This window comes from Halyomorpha halys, unplaced genomic scaffold (genome assembly GCF_000696795.3).
Source record: "Halyomorpha halys isolate HHAL.00 unplaced genomic scaffold, Hhal_1.1 Scaffold746.1, whole genome shotgun sequence".
NCBI lineage: Eukaryota > Metazoa > Arthropoda > Insecta > Hemiptera > Pentatomidae > Halyomorpha > Halyomorpha halys.
Genome location: NW_027107304.1, coordinates 206595 through 229150, shown reverse-complemented (window position 1 = coordinate 229150; position 22556 = coordinate 206595). Strand labels below are relative to the sequence as shown.

The following is a 22556-nucleotide window of genomic DNA, read 5'->3' as shown; positions in this document are numbered from 1 at the left end:
ATTCACTATAGAAATTAACTTACTGAAGTAAAACATTATTTTAAATTGTCCCAAAAATCAATCTCATTTAAAAAAAAGAAATCTTAACTCAGTAAGTGTTTGTGGAATCAAAACTGTTAAAAGTAGCCAAAGTTGCTCATACCTTATAAATCTGCATTTCATAAAATATAATTTAAAAGTCTTCAATAAAACATAAATAAAAAATTAGAATAGAATTTCTAAATTTGAGTGAAGAATTTACCTCATTAAATAACCTGAAGTAAAGCAGTTCAAAATCCTACCAGTTGCACAGAAAAAAATCTGTTATTATTAATTATACCTTATAAGTAGGTTGGCCATATAAGTTTTTGTCCAACAGAGGACAGTCGAATTATGTCCTAGTGGCAGTGGCATATCTTCAGAGAAAGGGAAGCCTCAAAAATGTTGAGAATTTTAAGAGATGTGTTTTAAATCAATTTATGAAGCCTAAAATCAAAGTAATTCAGTAATAATTTATATATAGAAAAAAATCTTACTGAAGATGGTTCTCTAACTCTTCTAGTTCGATGAATGACATTCCTAGCCAGTTTACCCAAGATTTTACTGTCGCCCATTCTTGCAGCATGCCCTGCCCATCCCAGCCTCCCGACCTTCACAAACCTTTCATTATTTGTGTCCTTAAAAATTTCATAAATTTCCAAATTCTTCCTTCATTATCAGGTATAAGACAAGATTTTTTTCTGAAAAATATGAAGTTTATTTGCATCAGCCTTAGACAATGCCCAAGCTTAGAATTGATGTGAGCGAGGACTGGTCCTATTAGTGTTTTGCAGAGCCTCACTTTGGTTTCATTGGTAATGCACTAGGTTCAAATTTAAATTTCAATCAAGTTATGTTGTGATTTGTGCATATAGTTAATTATTTCACTCGAAGATCACTGAGTTTGTTTGTATGAAAATTATTTTTATAAACTACATATCCTTTTCAAAATCTCATTGTTTTGGAGAATCATTTTTTTTATTAAACTGTTTACAAAAACTAACAGTTTATATTCAAAGGATAGATTTTTCAGTAAACTGCATATCAACACATTATAGAAAGTACTCTCTAGCATTTATTATGGGAAGCTATATTGCGAATTCAGTGTATTTCAAAATAGCATCAAATGAAAAGAAAAAAAAAAGAATATTTTTGAAAACCAACAGGACACCTTGAAAGCAATGAATAATGAAAATGTTCCGTTTACAACTTGACTTATGGCCGGCCACTCTACTTGTAAGCAATAAATAACTTCAGATCTTGGGATAATTAGTTGTAGGAGAAAAAATTAGGCATCTTCCAGTTTCCAATTGAGCCAGAGTTGTCCACGAATCTACTTTATTGAATACTCTTCATTTCACTCTTTTGTCCGTCAATATGGTTCATCTCTCTGCATTATATAAATGTCTAAAGCATCTATTATTAACGAAATCAGATAAATGTCTTCATTTCCCTTAGGAATTCGAGGATTTGCAGGAATTTCAATAAAACAACAATAGTATCTCCTAATCTGAGAGATATTTTTTTACTTTGTAAAGATAATAGTAGCTCTGTTTGCTTTACAACTTCTGCTTTTTATTTGTTATTTTTCTATCCTCCTAAGATATAAGAATGTTCATTAGTTGGGTTCATTTTGTACTAATTAAAACCCATCCTAATTTCTGAAGCTTGTCCTTATTTCCTTTGTATTTATTATATTTAATGACAAGGCCACGTTATAATTTATCTTTCACTTGTCTTCTTTTAATATCGATTATCTTAGATGCATTGTGTTATGAGACAATATATAATTTTAATGAAGTTTAGTAGTAGATTATTTTATTTCAGTAGAATAAAAAAAAACCCAATATGTAGGATTACTAGGTTCTTAGACAATGAAGTTTGAACTTTAGCATATTTTTTGTTTGTTCTTTTTTTATTTAGTTGGGAGTGTTTACAATGCACTTTAAAAATCTTTTTTTCCACTTTTATTATTATTATATACTTACAGGTATTTGTCAGTACTCGTCTTTGGATCTGAATACCATGGTAGATAATGCTGTTCTTCATGACCCTCCAATATAAATAGACTAAAAAAATAAGGATAGAATATTCAGAATTCGTTTAAGTCAACATTTTTTAGTAATGTGATGAACCCCAGGAAACTATACCTTTTTAACTGAAATCACAGTAAATTGAATTTTTTTTTTTAAATTCTTACAATTCGATTTTAAAATATTTTTAATTATTTGACTATTAATATTTATTTATTTCGTCATTGCTTCAACTCCTAAAAATCATTAGAAAATATTTAATATTAATATAATTCTGAAAAGAGCTCATGGGAGATGCGATAAATATATCATAATATGATGTAGCAAAAAAGAGTTGAATTACTTAAAACAAAACATGGGTTATTTTTTTAATTATTAAGGTGAAGAAAACTTCCAATTACAATATAAACTATTCTATATTTTGTGCTTGTACAACTTGTACAAGACTAGTTATAAAACAAGTAGTGCTGACCACACCCCCGACCATCTTCTCCTCTTATATATCTACAGTCAACCATCTTCACCTTAATTTTAGACTATATGTGTGTAGATCACAATATTTTAAAATAGAAATTGAAAAAATGACAAATATAAAGAAACAATAGTACATGAATATGGGATAATATCCCGAAATATGGTATAAGAACAAAATATAGAATAGTTTATATTAGGGAAGTTTTCTTCACCTCAATAATTCAAAAAATTAATATAATCAACTTCCTAAAAAGAAAACCCAGAACATAGGTTATTGTTATTGTCTTCATTATTTAATCACCTCATAATTTATAAGAGACTTAGCAAAAATTAAAACAAAAAAAAATTTAAACATAAATTGAAAATCTAAGGTATAGCTTTCCAGAGTACATGACGTATAAATACCTAAAAAGTCCCATATACCTTTAAGTTGATTAATATTAAACAGTAAACATAAAGAGAAATTATTATATCGATTTTAATGAAGCACATAATATTTATTATAAAAATTTAATATTAATTGAGGTCATATGCTCATTAAATGATTTTTTTAAAGATTTGTAACGAGAGCTTCATGCATATATTTTAGTGGTAAATTTTTAGAATAGTTTTTATATAATAGAAGTTAATAAATGTGATGTATATGTGTTAAAAACAAGAGTGATTGATCCCAAAAGTTTCTTGTTCCTTTTAATGTTGCCAATCAGTAAGGACCCAGAATTATAAAAGAAAACCACAACTAATATCTTAAAAAGCATGATAACATATTTTTATAATAATATATATATTTTTTAACAGAGGGAAATGCACGTGTAACTTCACAGTAAGCACATTTATAACAAATTTCATCCTTCCCACATTTACCATACCACTTAATAAAGCAAATAACATTTATTGGTTAGTTTAAAATTCAGTATTAATAAGCTTTTTTTTCCATATTTACAAATAATTTTATACATTATTAATAATTTATTAAAAATAGAGTGTTTTCTAAACCTAAATTCTTTTCTAGAGAATTTCTATTAATTCTATGCCTCTTTCATTTTTCTATTAATAAAGTGATAGTTAACACACCTAAAGTATAAACCAGTGGTTCCTAAAATTATTTATTCCACCGCTCCCAGGAAAAATATTACTTAGTGCCCCCTAGAAATCTATTTTTTAAAAATTTTAATAGCAATTAGTAGGAAATATATATATATTAATGTTTCTACCTTTTTCGTAAAATCTATGAAAGAAAGGTGTAAATTAGAAACACTGAACTTGGATATTATGAAACTATTCATTGAACTCAGAATAGAATGTAATATAAAAAAGTATTACAAATCAGGTTTACAATAAATAGTTTTCTTTTACTATTTTGATACCTTTATTGACTGCTACCCGGACTATCCTCCAACAAATTAATAAAAAAAAATTTAAAACATTCGAAATCATCTTAATGAAAAGGATGAACCTGCGGTAATCCTCGACCTTATTTTCATCAGCAGTAATATTGTTGACCGTGACAACTTGTAGTTATTCATCGCCCCCCAAATGAATCACTGCAGTGTGCCCACCAGGGGCCGGTGGCACCCGCTTTGGGAATCATTGGTATAGACCAACATTTTCTATCACTTTACCCTATTGCTAAGCCAAAAATTCAATGACCCTCCCTTTTTTGGGTCATTTAGTTTGTCATACCAAATTGTGTGATAGAGGTGTCATTTGAATTTATAAAATAAATATTGTTCTAAAAATTATCCCTAATAAAGTTAAATCTCAAATGTTAAAAGTTAAAACGTTAAAGGAAAAGAGTTCTAAGCCCACAAATTAGTACTTTTTTCAGACTTATAATAACTTCAGCTGCTGTTTTGTCAACAAATTTTGATTGATAAGCAACAGTTCTGTTTAGTTCGTTCTGGTAGTATCCCCCCAAGAGATTGACTAAGATAGTTGTTCCTGGTGTGTTCTGATAAGTAACAGCGTCAGTTTATAATTTTTAATAAGTTTATGTTTATAGCTGAGAAATATTTATCTAAATCTGATACACCTTTGATTATTATTGGTTAATAGATATAGAAAATAATTATTAAAAAATATGATAACTGAGATGGGTTGGAAACAAAATTGTATTACTTAAGAAATAGTTTTCTTTAGTAAATATACTTAATTGCACAGAAGATTTTATAATAAATAGAATATTTAGATTATAATATATATAATAGATATAAACTTGTAAGTATGTATAATATGGCACTTGTTATCATTCATCACTATAATGGAATATAGGGTTGCAGCTACCAAGTGATAACGTGTTCCAGTAAAAGTTAATTTAAGTTGACATTAAGCGGTGTGACAGATATAAATTTAACAGTTAAATCACCTATTTCTGGAACACCTTATTACTTTAAAATATTGAAGTACTTTGAAATCCGTCATGATTTCACTGTTTAGCCTATTACTATTTTTCAATTTAAATGATTTTATAGAACAGAAAGGTTTGTTGAATTTTATAAATCTGTTCCTTATTATTTAAAATAAATAAAAGGACAATCATCATTTTTTAAATTTAGAAAATCCAGAAATTATACAACTATATCATAAAATTGTAATCAAAATATATTTTTAATTTAGATCATTTAAACGCATTCAAATCAAGTTCTATTTTCCATGTATCTAAGTAAATGCATATATTTAAACATTTTTTATAATAACATTTTAGTTTCATTATGAGAAGTTATTTTATTATATATGTATGTGTATATATATACTCTAATAAAAGTACATGTCCAAAAAATCTTAAGTTGAGAAAAACTATCTTTCATTTTGTTTTTCTAAAAGTCAAAATATTTTTGAAATGAAATTATTAAATTTTTCATTCAGACAAAAGATTTGTTTTTAGATGTTTTTTTTCTTCTTTACTTTACTATTTATACTATCATAGTTTTGGAAAAGTTTTAAACTCTTTTAAAAAATAATAACTTTTTCAGGTTTCTATATAGCATAATATATCATATAAAATATGATTTTATGTGGGTAACTATCATTCTAGAAATTATATATTCAAATTTATTTTTCTTCCTTATTTCTTAAAGTGTAATTTCTATATTTAATTTTTAAAAACAAATATTAAGCTTGATGAATATAAAAGCTATTTTTAAAAATATTAATGAACAAATGAAAGTGCATACATTATTCATAAACCTAGTGACTGGGATACAAAGTGTTTAATGTCAAAATTATTTAACAACAGTCATTAGCTATAAGTTTGATTTGAAAAATAGTGATTTAATACCCTTATGAAAATTCATTTTAAAACAAATCACATTTTCATTTATTTGACATATAAATATGCATATGGAAACTAGTGATGGATTAAATAGTGAAATATTGATAAATGGATATGGGATAGCAGTTACTAGTGATAACATTTTCCAATAATATGTTATTTTTTCTACCTGTGAATTCACTATTTATCAGAGAAATTCGGTAGCTTTACATTTATAATAATCAGATTATTTAGATTAGAGTTATGAAACTGCTACTCTATAATCAGTTATCACAAGATTTCACTGTTAATGCCATCATCAATGAAAACATTAGTTCTTAAATAAATATTCAAGGATTAATCACCAGGTGCCAAGGCTGAAAATGAGTGCTGTACAGTGTGATACATGAATAAACAAATTAGTTAATTAGCTTAGACAAAACACCTTGATCACTAATACAAGAGTGCTCATGTGAACATATATACAAATGTGAACACAAACCAAGCTGCGATTGCCCAGCACATAATTGTTCAAGTGATCATTTCATATAGTTTTAAAGGAAAAAATAAATAGTAATTTTGAGTAAAAAATAATATAAAATCAATAAATAAATACAAAAAATTCTAGTTGTAGAATCAAGATAGCATGATGAACCAATTGGATAAAGATATACACAACCTAATTCTTTAAATGAATTTTCAATTTTTTTCTTAATTTAATCTAGAATAGTGGGTGTAAAATTTATGATTCAACATAAATGTTTTCTGAAGCATTCCCTTTTGTTAATTAAGACAAGACTTGATTGAATTTAATTCTCCTAGATCTAGGAGTAATCGAGTTATCATGCTGATTTCATTTATCAAACCTTTAAGTAATGCTAGCATTCTATTACTGAAATTATTCTTTTTTATTATTCAATTACAGTAGAACTCTGCTTATCTATTCTTGTCGGGATTTCTGGTTAAGTGGAAGAGCCGATTAATCAGGAGTATAGAACTAATAAAAACGTACAATATCAATTTAACTCATATATTAGGTAAAAATTGAAATTCAATAAAGAACAATAACTAGGTGAAATATTAAATTGAAAAAAAAAAGTACAATCCCACTGTCCATTATACATCTCCGATCTCCTTCTATTCAAATTCTCTGGTTATTTGGGAAGTATCCGTTCTTGATCTTCAAATTTATATAAAATAGCCTACCAAATAGTACTTTTGACTGACAGATCTTTCACTATCAGATCCTCTTCCATATGGCATATTCCATCCCTAATATAATTTATCACTCCATTACCCTTCCCACCTTAAAACCCTTCCTATTCATCCAGATGCAAAAGATTTGAAATTAATGTTGTTTTAACTAACATTTGTATAAATATTGAATAAATAAATATTATAATTATTATCCTCATTTCTCTCAATAGAGATGATGACTCAATTACAATTATACTTAAAGATATTAAAATAAATATTACATAGTTTAAATAATAATAATCTATTAAAAGGGAATATTATAGTAAATTAATATATCATGAAGTTAAAATTTATTTTACCATTAAAAAAAAGTTATAGAAATATTTAAAATTAAGTATATGAATGATCTTTTAGCTTGTTAATAGTAGACAGAAAAGTGAGTTATTTTGTTTTACAATCTTATTGTTTTCTTAGTACTTTATTTATTGTATTTTTACCACCATCTAAGCAGGGTTCTACTGTAATTCAAAATAATATATTCTTTAATAGTATTAACATTCTTTAATAGTAATAACATTTCCCAGCGATCTAATGGAATAGACCTCAACTGTTGTACCCAAGAGCTATGGCTGAGGGATAATGATACTCAACATAACCGGAGTTATTACAGTTACTTAAATGTAACGAATAATAATAGAAACCTAAGATCTTGTAATTGATATAATATATAAACTGTTATCCTAGAGGCATTTAAAAGTAAATAGAAAAAAACTTCAAAGTAATTACTTTGTCAAGACTCTATTAATGGATTTATTACCTTTCTTTATCATTCGTACTATCGTGTTTTCGAGAATCTCCTCTCTTCAGGACCGCCGCTTCCCTCCTATGAGACCATATTCTGTACGCAGTAACTCCAAACAAAATGATGTTGCTTAAGATAATCAAAGCCATGGGAAGATAAAAATATATCCAAGTAGCTCCTTTTTCTGAAAGAACAAAAAAAAAATTTAACAAAAAGCTTCCAAAAAAAAATAAAGAAATTTATATGAACTTGCAAAAATTATAATGATTTTTTTAAAGACTAAGGGTAATTATAACAAATTTATCATCATGAGTTTAAGTGATTATTGTGATCTTAATAAATAAATCCCTAAAAAAATAATAAAACAATAAGTTTTATGTATTTATGTACTTTATATATGAAGAATGAAAATCTAAGATAATAATTAATACAAAAAACTTCCCTCAACTGAGTGATCAGAATTTTAATTTAGAAAAGTTTCAATGTTATAAGATATACTAATAATTAATTATTTGTTTTTAAAACATTATAATATATTTTTAATTTTATACAGATCAAAAAGAGCTCTCGTTTCCCTTCAAAATGAATAAAGATTATTTGGAAAGTTAGTTACCCACATTGGTTACAGTGTTTGTCCTAATGATTGTATTATATATCAATTTATATTAAAAATAAAAAATTGATAACGATAAATACCTTTGAAAAAGCATTTGTCTTCACCCACTCGTGGTTTGAAAAATGAGGTGACTGGGATGCTTGGTGATAGATCCACAGCGACTGTTATGACTAGTATAAGAAGAGGTGTGCACCAGGCATAGATGGAGTACACTATGAGTTTCTTTCTTTCCCTTTCCTTCACAGATCCAGTGAGGTTCCTCAAACCACTGAAACCAAATAAATATATTATAATCTATGATAACAGAATCGAAAACAACTGAGTTGATATACAAACTTCAAACTATATGGTACCATATCTGTTCAATCGTTTACCAGAAGAACTAATAAATGTGTCGAACATAAATTTACTGTATTTTAATTTTAGTATTTGTTAATTGAATTATTAGTTTCATTGCTAGAGATTAGTTCATATTTTACTAATCTAGCTTATAAATCGTAGTAGCCTCCACAACATCCAAAAGTCAAAATTGTAACTAGTAAATTTCATTTATATCTACAATTTTTATGTATAATTTTGGCATTGACCGATAGATGTTGTCATCTGGTTGGACTATATTGGATGTTTTATTTTCTAAATGAATAAATAAAAAATTATCATTTATAGATGACTGACCATACTTGAATTTGAAGGTGATGGTCCGTGTTGCGTGTTGCGTGGTAGAGGATAAATCAATTCAACCAATTTAGTTGTAATCAATTGAAACTATTTCTTATAATATGTATAAATAATTGACCGTGTTATTTCAAATTATGAAGAAGATGGTCGGGGGTGCAGTCAAAAGAACAAAAATAGTTAACAAACCATTTAATTTGCCAACGTTTCACCCCACTCGTAGAGCTTCATCAGGGCTGTTCAAGTTGAGAGCATTTGAAATTAAGAAACTACTTTCTTTTGACCGCACCTCTGACTATTTCCGTCATAATTTGAAACTATTTCTTAATTATTTAACCTCAACCTAGACCATCTCCTACTAATAAAAAAATTATTTTTATTAAATATAATTGTTAAACCAGGAATTAGCATATTGTAGGTTGTTACTTATAGACTTCAAATTTTTTACTTGTTAAAAAGTGAAAGTATTTACAAAACTATAATATTAGATGGAAAGCTAGGGACTTCGCTATGGGAAAGCTCCCTCTTCCTTCTCCAATTATTTGAAAATGCAAAAAATTGGGAATGAGGAGAAGATGGGTCATAAAAGATACACAAATAAAAAAAAACTTATTTATTTGTGCCGACATTTCGACTTGAATTTCAGGCCTACATCAGGGCTGAAAAAACTAAACGTGATTACAATCTCAATTCAGAGAAACATAAAATAAAAATAAATAATAATAAAATAATAATAAACAAACTTGGCAATATACATGACTATAAACTAAGTAGATAGTAGTTGATTATGACTATGCCCAGCAAAAAGCTCTCCGATGCAAAAGTCCTTCCAGGAAAGCAAAGCTTTTGTAATACAAAACAATAATTAGGCCAGTGGTAATGTATGGCATTGAGACATGGACTCTAACCAAGGAAAATAGATGATCTCTACTGGTTTGGGAGAGAAGAATCCTGAGAAAGATCTTTGGAGCAGTTAAAGAGGAGCACAGGTGGAGAATCAGAAGCAATGACGAACTAAAAGAATTGTATGGAGAGCCTGATATCCTCTGTGCTATTAAGAAGAGCAGGCTAAGATGGTTGGAACATTTGGAAAGGATGGAGCCCTTCAGGCTGCCTAAACAGATGCTAAATGGTGCACCAGGAGGCAAAAGGAAAAGGGGCAGACCAGGCGCCGGTGACTGGATGATTTGGAAGATGATTTGAGAGGGATGGAAAACGAAAATTTTAGGAGCTGGAAACCGCGAGGCAAGGGGAAGAATGGTGGCAGAGGCGCAGGTCCTACAAGGACTGTAGTGCCCCACAGTGAGTGAGTAGTTGATTAATAACAATAGAATTAGATAGTAGTTGATTGATAATAATAGAAGATGAAATATAATATTATAGAAGTAAGAATTATATTATTGTAGTATTTACTATTATCTTGATTAATAACTATAGGAGTAGATAGTAGTTGGTTGATAACAATAGAAGATGAAATATAATATCATAGTAGTAAGAATTATATTATTGTACAATAGTATATACTACTATCTACTTAATTTATTGTTATATATATATTTCCAAGTTTGTTTATTACTTATTGCTATTTATTTATTACATATTATTATTACTATTTTCTTTTCTGAATTAAGTTTGTTATTTCGTTTTGTTTTTTCAGCCCTGATAAAGGCCTGAACATCGAAACTTCGATACAAATGAATTATTTTGTTTATCTGTACATATTTGCTGACCACACCACTGACCATCTTCCCTTTATATCAATCTATGGTCAACTATTTACACCTCATAAAAATATAAACTATTAATCCCTTATAAAGGGAAATGTGAGAACCTACATCAAATTGTAGTCAAATATTAAATCAAAGAGGTTTTATTATATTCAAGATGTTTTATAAACAATACTTAGAGATCTCAGTTATCCAAACATCTTTAGAAAAATGGTTCAATTTCTGGGGACATTTCCCAGACCTTTGAGTTGGGAAATCTGGTCAAGAATTTGGGAAATTTTAGATTACCTCTCCTTATCCAATAACTTGTTACAGCAACGCAACTGTGGAAAGCTTTGTTAATAATTTTTTCAAGTTGATGATTACTATTCTTTATTCTGGCTTGATATTTTCATATAATTTTTTGGTCAATTATTGTTTTTCTTTTAAACGGATCTGGTTTGTAAAATAAATAACAAAAAGAAAATGAAATATATATACATTAAATATCAGCGAAAGCAAAACTTAAAAAAAAAAAAAAAAAAATCTGACTAGCTTTGACTGCTGTAAAAATACTGGCTTTATTGGGTTCGGTACATCTCTATATATAAACATTCAATCAGCTGATGTCCTCAGTCAGCTGACACCGATGTAACAGCTGACTCAGGCCATAACTTTTATATATATATATATATAAATGCTGTTTTCATTGATTCTACATTTCTTATGCATATGTGTTTTATGGAAAAATGTTATTATGTTTAATACTCTAAGCTACTATTAAGAAATTAGTTCAGAAATATATATAATATTTATACAGAAGCTTTACAGGTATACAACTAAGATCTAGAAGGTCAAATGCAATATTAAATAAATTACCTAAATGCCCAGTAGATATCAAAGCACATCACATTCAGCCAGAAAAATGTAGCCATGAAGAAGAACTGAATTGCATATCCTAGAAAAAAAAAAAAGAAAAGAGAATTAATAATTAACATATTACTAAAACAGGTCTACTAAATTAAGAAAATATATATTGTTATATAACAGATAAAACCAAGAACATTAAAGCTTATATAAAAGTATTTTTTTGAGATTAGATCCACTATATAAGTGGAAATTGCTATAAATAAATAAATAAAAAAAAAAAAATCACTGTGTGAAAACTTTAGATCAATAATTTTTAGCAAAACACATCGGTATTTATGAAAAAAATAAATACATTGGTTAGAAAAGAAAAAACATATCATAATAATACAAAGAATGATTAGTTTTAATACAATATTGATACAACATGTGCCAAACACAGGGCTCAGTTCTTTTTAATGGGAAAGCTTCAGAATTAACAAACGTCAAAATGGAGGCCACCTCCAATTCAGTCTTTATTGTTTTATTATTTTCAATAATATATTGATCAAGATTTATAATGAAAATATTATATTACCTATAAAGAACATACATATAACTAACATACATACTGCTTATAATATAACATCCTAATTATATACAGCATACATATTTATAAATTAGACTACAGAGTCAGAGTATGATGAAAGTAGTGATATAATTTATTTTTCCTTTTAATTTAGATTAACTAAAAAATACAACTAGTAAATATAATGTGAATAATAAGTAGAACATAGTGATACAGACTTTTCAGACATCAAGAAAGGTTATCAGGAACTGAAGAGGAAGGAAGACAAGTGGGCTTGGGTGGTTAGGGAGTTTATCATGGAAGGATTGATATCTGGTACAGGTCAAATCGGCAGCATATGGAACGTTGAGGTCATTATGGATGATTTTATTAGCGACAAAGGAAGGATCAATGAGGATTTTAGATCATAAGGATTGGATAGGAGAGGATTTCTATGGCTTAGTGGAACCACCTAAGCTTAGTTTGTCAAATAAGTCTTTTTATAGCCATGTAAAATTACATGAGTAGTTAAAAGTTTGAATCAATATTTCTTGAAGTGATTGCACTTATCAGTGTAGTCATGGCTATTGATCGCATGAATAAAATAAAGAACAGAAGAATAATTTTATGAAAAGTCAAGCCTCGTTTCTAAAAAAAAAGGAACCACATAAGGACACATAACTCTATGTAACTGGATTGGAAATAATTCTGTTTTGGCTGCCCTGTATTCGAAAGACAATGATATAGTTCGTTCTTTTGTCCAGAAAACAATTCAAGAAAGTTTGACTTTTTTTCTTAAATATGTAATGTTAAATCATATAGATACCCAATAATGTTCAAGGAAAACAATTGATAAAAAATGTTGAGATTATACAAGGTTCATAGATGTGAGCCTTGTAGAAAATCATTAACTAATTAAAAATTATATTGTCTAAATGACATTAAAGAAACGAAGTAGCTCAGAGAGTAAAGGCGCTGTACAATTGACTCCAAGCACCTGGGTTCGAATCAGGCTGTGGCAGTTAATAATCTTCTTATAAGATTTGTTGATTGACCGTGTGTAATACATAAAAAGAAGTTGGTCTCGGAGCGGTCAAAGCAAAATTCAAGTAGTAATACAACTATTTAATCTAAACCAACGTGAATAAAAAAGTACAGAACAAAGAAATATAAGTTCCTTGATTTTTATTGTTATTCCACTATTCCCATCATTTAGTGTGTACAATGTTTTTTTATTTGTTATTATTTCTGTTATCGTTAATTGTCGAATAATTTTTTTGTAATGTTTATTTAGTTTTGTTTCACTGTACATCTTATTATTATTTTCTTTAATTTACTTTGTTAATTTGTATATAAATTTTCACATATTTTAAATCATAATTAGCCACATCTTAGTTAAATTTTATATTATTTTCTTACTTTGCTACCTTATTTTAGAGTTTGTATCTTTTTTTAGCCCTGGTGAAGCCCTGCAACATTGGGCGAAACGTTGGCTCACATTAAATGGTTTAATTACTATTTGAGGTTTTCCGAGAACGCACCAGAACCATCTTCCTTTTATAATTATTCTCTGTTTCCATGAGTCAGCCCTTGGGTTAGGAGAGCCCTCTGGGGTCCACCCAGCCTCATTAAGTGGCTATCCTTAATCCAGGAAATATCTGGCGATTGAGCGTGATCATGAACAAATCACTTCCTTGCACACCGTTGTTCAAGAACCAGTACATACTTACAAAGTACTGAACTTCTTCACGTGTTTTAGCGGGATAGATTTTTAAAATGACATTAAAATTAGTAAGACTTATTTGTTTTTTTGAATCACTATGAGACGCGCACGTGCCCGGTGGAGGAAGCTGGGAATAACAACTCAGTCCAGTTCATGGAATTTTAGTAGCGATGGAACCCTCCGTTTCATGCCCTGGGAAGGAAAGCACGCTATTGGTAATTAAAAAGATAATATATTACCCTGTATACCCACGCAATTATCAATCACAATTAAATTCCGCGAACTGGGTTGCACCATAACGCCCATTCTTGTAGAATAGTCTAAATACCCCCCCTGTATGGGAGGCATTGGTTTATTCCATACACCCAAAAATTAATGCCTTTATTTTATTTGTAATTCAATTTTTTAATTAACTATATTCTATTTGTTTAGCAAATATGAAAACTGCTACTCCTACGAAGATAAACGTAATAAACAATTTTTTAGTACATTAAGGTAGTTTTAACGATATAGAGCTCCGAATGCAAAATTATTTTTTTAACAATGATGTGAAGATAGCTGACTGTAGATATATAAAAGAGGAGAGATGGTCGGAGGGGGGGGGGAGGTGTGCGGTCAGCAGGAAAAAACATAAATAAACAAACGAATTATTTATTTCTCCCGACCTTTCGATCTAATTTTCAGGTCTTCATCAGGGCTATACAACAAAAGGACAACAACCATCATTCAGAGAGAAAAAAAAAATAATAGATTAATAAATTTGGAAATATACATAATAATGAAATGAAATTATAAACTAGTTGTTTAATAACTATGGACAAAGACAGTAGTAGATTGATAACATTATTATTTATATACATATAAATGTGAGTAATAAATAAATGATACAGTAGATAAGAATGTTATATTGATGAGTAACATTAAAAACCATTTAGTTATATAGATGAGTATAAAGAATTAGTTAAATTAATAATAGAGCGTATGAAAAAACAATATTGAAAAAGGAAAGAACAAGGGATTTTTCATACGCTCCATTATTAATTTATCTAATTCTTTACACTCATCTATTTAACTAAACGGTTTTTAATCTTACTCATCGATATAACATTCTTATCCACTGTATCATTTATTTATTACTCACATTTATATGTATTTAAATAATAATGTTATCAATCTCCTACTGTCTTTGTCCATAATTATTAAACAACTAGTTTATATTTTCATTTCATTGTTATGTATATTTCTAAATTTTTTAGTCTATTATTTATTTATTTTCTCTCTGAATGATGGTTGTTGTCTTTTTGTTTTATAGCACTGATGAAGACGTGAGAATTAGGTCAAAACGTCGGCACTAATAAATAATTCGTTTGTTTATTTGTGTTTTTTTCTGCTGACCGCCCCCTCCCCCCGACCATCTTCCAACCTTATTTTTTTTAACGTTTTGAAACAGCCGCCATTTTGCATTCCTCCTGACTATACTTGGCATAATCATCGATCTTGATTAGTAATTATACATAGTTTTAATTAAAGTAATAAAATATTGGGATGAAATAACTTATTTTCCTTCTCTTGGTCTCTTATACTATTATATCTTCCTTTGTATGCAAATCCTAAATTTGGGAAACTCCTAGGTGACGGGATAATAAAACGTACGTTTCACATTAACGCAAACATGACATCATATTTTTCTTAGCAGCAAGGTATTTACAAAAGCCTCCACAAAGGGTTGTTATATAAGAGCGGGAGTCACGTCTTGTTCCTTAAGATCAACAATGCAAGCGAGAGTTGACAGCGCGCCAAAACTCGCCATTGTATTTTCAGCAACTAAGGGAGAAAATGTCCAGGATTTCCTGTATAAGTAGTAAACAAAACTTTTTGTAACCTCTTAGCATAATTACAAAGAGATCGTTATTTCTTTTTAGCATTCTCTAAATGCCTTCATAAGGGAGGAGACAAGTTCTTTTATAATTCCGCCATAGCTTTAAGTAATTTTTCATTAGATATGGATCATTAATAAAATCAGTGGCGTAGAAAGGAGGAGTAGAAGGATTATTTTTCATTTGAGAATAAGATTTATAATTTTAATATAATAAAAATTTATTTATTTTTGTGAGGCATTATGGTATTGAAATGTACTGACGTACAAAGAGCTATTTAAATGTGTATGAACGTATTAAATTAAAACTGATGTTAATTTACATATTATCGATCTTAAAAAAATATATATAGTTGTAGTTTTATTTTAAAGATATAGTAACATTTTATTTATATTGGGAGATTGAAAATTTTAATTTTTTTTTTTATGTAAACATACTACACACTAAATAAAAATAAGCTCAATTTATTACTTTTATTTATATAAATTATACAGTAATGTAATGTAAAATATCATTTTGTAAATATGGATATTTAAATTCACTGTTCGTAATTAATATGGCTTCTGTAACCAGCTTGAGAATAGGTCATACTCATACTCTTCTCACGCACTCTCACCTGATCAGAAAACTGCCACCTCCAACGTGCAAATATTCAGTCCATTTTCACGATTAGACATATTTTTGAAGAATGCACTCACTATTTGCCAACAATAAACAGGATACGACTGACCCCAAATTTATCAGAAGCTCTCACAGTAAGGAACCTAAAGTTATATTAGTGTTTAAATTTTTAAAAGCACATCGCCTTCTTTCTAAATTATAACTCCTCTTTTTTTTTACAAAATTTTTACAAAACTTTTATCATGCCATAGGCGTTGATTACCAGAGGGTTTTAAACCTTTAAGCAACAATAAACAAACAATATGGCTTCTTTTTGTTACAAAAGACTATCTGTATATGTTTAAACAGTCAGTCGACTTTGAGACCACTTAAAATTACCCGCACTTGTCGTGTATTTTTTTAAATATTATATATCGCAGTGTCTGCTTACGATTGCCTTAATAATGTTCTCTTAGGTTTTCTAGTGTTGTTAGTATTTTTTAAGATGTAGAGCTCCGAATGAAAAATTAGTGTTTTTTAAGGTTTTTAAACAGCCGCCATTTTTTATCCCCCCTGCCTATCTTGGCAGACTCATCAATTTAGACTAGTAATTATACATAGTTTTCATTAAAATAATAAAAAATTGGGGAGAGATAACTGCCTTTTTTTCCCGGCTCTTGTATATCTGTATGTATACCTTATTTATACTATTGACAATTATATATATATTTTTCCTTTTTGTGCAACATTTTTATTTCATTACAGAATTTTATTTTCAATCTTTCAATTAACGATCAACCAAATCAACCAGAACCTGGCATTTCACAGCGTTAGGAAATTCCTTTAAAAATTGGACTCCGTGCGTAACCTGCTGCCATTTTGAAAAATCTGCTATATTAGACCCAGACACCACTAGAGGGTGTAAACTTTTTATTATCCTGTTATTCAAACATTTTTATATAAGAGTTCATTGACAGAAATTAGTTTACATTTAGTTCTAAGATAACTTGCATTTTTACTAGAATATAAAAACCATCACGTAACCTGACGTTATAAAAGCGCTAGTGGGCAAATTCCTTAATTTTCCTACTTACCTAAGCACCTGTTTATTAATATAGATTTTTTTAAAAATTGTCTACTTAGGTGTAAAAGATCACTTTCGTAAGTTATTCTTTTTACTTAATTTAGTATCGTAAATGAATTCTATCCAAGAAGTTAAGTAAGAATCTACACAGCTATTTTTGCAAAACATTCATATAATTTTATTATAAAAAAAAAAAAATCACTGAAAACCAAACCGGTACGGATTAATAAGGCATTTAAATGTGTATGATTCAGACAAAAAAAGGATAAGAACTGAGACTTTTTCCGCAAAACCTGATACTTGAAGGCTGAATATATCTTCATGAAGTCTGGATTACCTTTAAGGTTTCAAGGAGTTCTTGTCGAAACCTGAAGATTAGAAAGTAGGGAGCTAAGAATCTCTACCTTACAATTAGGTTAAAACTATTCGTGCCTTATTATTGTCACATAGGTCAATATTTTATTAGCCTATTTTATGTTTAAAAATTTTATATTTTATTGGATAATTATAGAGTGCAGGTTATTATATTGGAAATTATCTGTATTTCTAAGTCTAACTATTTGTCGTATGGGAATAAAATCTACGGCGGCGATCTTTTTTTTTTTTTTTTTTTTTAATTTTAGGTTCGTCTAGAAAAATACATTTACGCATGTGCAAGCGAATGTAATGAATAGAATTTGATAAAATTAATTCACCAATTCTACGTTTATCCCCAACTTTCCTTCAACTTTAGGCCGAATCGAACCAGTCGGAATATACGCGTGCAAGGGAAATTAATGGTTAGAATTTGATAAAATATATTATGGGCCATTTTTACAATAATCATCAAATTTGTTCCGATTTTGGGCCAAACCGGAGAAGGCGCTTTTAAAATTCAAATATGTCAATGAGAAATTTTACATATGCAAGGTACAGAACTCAGAGGAAGTGTGGATTGTGATAGACTCTAATTACTTTATATCAAAAAGATATGGAAACTCTAACAAATTTATTTACAAAACTGTACAAATTTTCATAATCTCGGACAACTCTATTCGAGTGCTTTTCAAGATGAGACTCTATATCAGACTGTGACCACATATTTTTTTTTTTTACTTTTTCGTACCCTCCTGTGGAAAAATAGTTGTCAAGTACAAGTATAAATAGAGAGTTATATTCCGAATTGCTGGTTCGGATACCCTTGTCTTACCCGTAGGTGTTTTATGATAGATTAGTGTGCGTCCACTGTGTGCGGAGAGGCGCAGGGGCCAATTGCGCTTCATTTATATTGTGAGCGGGGATCTTATCTTAAACACTTTGCTTATTTACTTAGTATGCCAGGAGATTGGGGTAAATATAGGAGATAGTAAGGTGTTTTACCTACTTTTTAGGTTTGAAGTTTCCTAGACTATTGTGATGGGCGGGACATGTGGCTCGAAATAATCCATCAGGACGCCTTTACACAACAATGAATGCTAGTACCGTGAGCAAGAGACCACATCGGGCGCCAAAAACTAGATGGAGAGACAGAATCAACCAACTTGTTGCTTTGCCAACTTGTTGAACGTGTTGCCCAAGACAGGCAGGCGTGGAGAAGGCTAGTTCGGGTGGCCAAAGATCTATAAGGTCTATAGAGCCATATTTATAAAGGCATATATGTCAGGTTTAATAAATTAATAAGTAGTTGCTGAAAATTCTAGAACGAAAGTTGAACTTATAGGTTATGTAGTACTATTTATTTTTATGATTTTTTTTTCATCTACCACCTATTTTTCCGATGTTAAAGCTTTCTTTGACTACATTTCGCTAATCTTTATTTTGTTCCATTTTATAATAAAAAATAGCGTAAGTTGAACATAATAGCTTATACAAGACTGATGTCCACCATGTTTGCCTCTCCGGAAACCTGGAGTTTTGATACCGACCTTTTTATTTTCTTATTTTACCAAGCATTTATAGAAATTTAGGTTTTGAGGTAAGTGGCAAATGTGTGGCGTCGTGGCGTGGCAAACGTGTGGCGTCGTGGCGTGGCAGACCTTTAGGCCCGGCTTACAGTATCAGTGAAAATTTTCGATTATGAGGACAAAACGTTCTTCACTTCCTCATCAATACAATGGATTAGTAAGGAAGTAAAAAATTTAGAAACTAATTATTATTATTATTATTTTAATTTTGTTTCCACATTCTATGCTTGTCATGCTTGTGGTAATTAATCTACGGAAGGATTTGAAACATAAACAGTGGCACAAACAAACAAAGGAGATTAAAAAAGATAACTCTCACACGACCCTTAATCAGTTTACCGCATTTGTTAGATTAGAGAATCGTGTAAGCCCTACTGTCACGTGTGGCTTATCCGTGATAGTACATAATTTATCGGGGCGTGGTTGTCTCTCTAGTTTTCCTCATTAAAAAAAATTTGCGGAATATAAAAGGGAAGAAGTTTATATAGCGGAATTATCGTACAAGCTTAATACAGCCCCACACCAATAACACAAGTAATGGTACATTGCTACTGATTCAAACTAAAACTAATCCGGCTTGTTTTGTTTTGTGATCTTGATGAACTGTCATTTATTTATTTTTTGGGTGGGGTTTTCTACCAGATACCAACCGTATTCTAACCAGGGGGTAGGAGTCAAATTTCATTTTTGACTAAAAAAAAAACGAATTTTTGGGAAAATGAATATTCTGCGAAACACATTTTATTACCTTCTTCATTAATATTTTTTCTATAAAAAAAAGTAGTTTCTGATATCCGGAGAAAAGCAAACGAATAGACTTCTGTCTTTCTTTTATTTTATTTTTTTTAAAATAATTTATTTATTGTTATTTACAACTATATACACATATATACAACAAGTAAATTTGCTGTAGGTGACATAGTGACATGATACAAACATGTGGAGAATCTACCCACTGATAGAACTCCAATAACATTTCTAGAGGAGATGATCTCGAGGCCATCTTCTTTTCAGACGCCTAGGAGGATTGTTAGGTAATGAAGGAGAAGCCAGGTTAGAAACAAGTGGATTTGGGTGGTTGAGAAGTTTGTTATGGAAGGAACGGTATCTGGTTCTGGCCAAATCGGCTACATATGGAATATTGAGGTCCTGATGGATGACTTGATTTGTGACAAAGTAAGGAGCATTAAGGATTTTACGAAGGATTTTGGACTGTAAGGATTGGATTCTGGAGGAATTTGATGGTTTAGTGGAGCCCCAAAGCTCAACTCCGTATGTCCAGATAGGCCTTATAATAGTCATGTAGATCAGTCTTTTGTAATGGATCGGCAATTTAGACCGTTTGTCTAGTAAATATTACAATAGTCGGAATCTACGACCAGTTTCTTGTCTTTTTAGTCTTGTATGAGGATTCCATGTCAGTCGTTTGTCGAGATGTAGTCTCTTTTTTATTAATTCTGGATTCCTCGTATCTAGACTGAACAAAGTTAGTATTAATTGTTTAAAATTTGTTTAAATGTTATTTGAACAATAAACGATTGAGTAATAATTTTGGTGCGATATTATTATTCAAATAATTAATTAGATAACAATTTTTGACAAACGACTAACCTGGAGTCCTCACACAAGACTGAAAAGAAAGGAAACTGTACGTCGATTCCGACTATTACATCACTTACTAGACAAACGGTTTAAACTTCCAATTCATTTAAAAATACTGATCTATATGATTGTAACAAGGCCTGTCTGGGCATGCGGAGTCGAGCTTTGGGGCTCCACTAAACCTTCGAATTCCACTCTTATTCAATCCTTAAAATCCAAAATCCTTCGTAAAATTCCCAATGCTCCTAACTTTGTCACAGATAATGACGTTGATGCCCCATATGTAACCGGTCTAGCCCGAACCAGATATCAATCTTTCCATTGTAAACTCCCTAAGCACCTAAACCCACTAGTTTCTAACATAGCTTCCTCTGCCATTCCTGATAATTCTCTGAGCCGTCTGAAAAGATAATGGTCCAAAGATCTTCTTATGTAGAAACGGGAGGTTTCTCTACATGCTTGTATCGAGCCATTATGATCTTCAATCAAATTTACTAGATGTGTTTTTATGCAAATACAGTTGTAAATGTCAATAAATAAATATATATAATAACAACTTAAATAAAGCATTATGTTATTTTGTGAATGGAAAAAATCATTAAACCTATACAAAATATTGTACTAATTCTATTTGAAATAATTTAACAAAAATAGAGAAAACATAATACTTTTTTCGAATTCTCATGATTTTGTCCAAAAATCCCAGAAAATAAAAATGGTTTTTAAATTCATAATTAATTAATCAATTTATAATAAAATTATATATAATCAAAAAATAAGTTAATTATGATTATATATATAATAATTATAGCAAGATAAGCCAAACGTAGTAGTAATTATAATGTCTGTTAGATGAGGCGATAATGTAGTGTTCAGTCAATTTAGTTAATAGCAGTGTTTAGCCTGCAATTTTATGTCATTACTAAATGAATATTAAATACTGTAATCACAATAATTTTTTTTTTTTTTTTTTTATGAAACTGTTATTAAAACTCATCTCATTTCGTATAGTATATAGATCATAAATAATAAATATTGGAAAAAATAAAATTTGGAGTTGAATGAGAGTGTTTTGAGTGACAAGTAACACCTAAGGTACGACAGGGTGTTTTTCCTCATTCCTGTCGCCTAGTTCTTGTTATACTTCACATCACATTCTGCATTTGTCAGTTTGCTCTGAAGTTGTGATTCGTCTGAATAATAATTCAGAAACAAACAATGTCTTCACATATAGCGTTAAAAAATAAGTTCACATATAGTGTTTTTTTTACAATATTCAGCTAATGCAGCAACTGTCATGGCATATATTGTATGAAAGTTGCTGTTTTAACAGTATTTAATTGTGACATTACTGTTTCAATTAGCTATTTATTTATATTTAACTATATAGCTAGCTATAATGATTGCAAAGCTACAGTCGTTGATAAAAGCCAATTCTTTGGACCTTATCGACAAATTATGGAAAAAAAAATGTAACTAATGTAATATGTAAGTAAAAAAAAAAAAAAGTAGAATAAAGAAACGAAACATAATATTATTTAT

General features: G+C 29.5%; 1 protein-coding gene across 1 annotated transcript in view; it reads right to left on the bottom strand.

The window, feature by feature from the left end:
• Positions 1–2006: 2006 nt before the first annotated feature.
• The window catches only part of LOC106685808 (probable G-protein coupled receptor Mth-like 10), a gene marked incomplete at its 3' end in the record, with an annotated part of 191976 nt that continues 171426 nt past the window's right edge, over positions 2007–22556 (bottom strand). Inside the window, 4 exon segments of the mRNA XM_067045573.1 lie at positions 2007–2087; positions 7790–7958; positions 8471–8658; positions 11651–11729. Of these exon segments, the coding sequence (XP_066901674.1) occupies positions 2007–2087; positions 7790–7958; positions 8471–8658; positions 11651–11729 (517 nt within the window).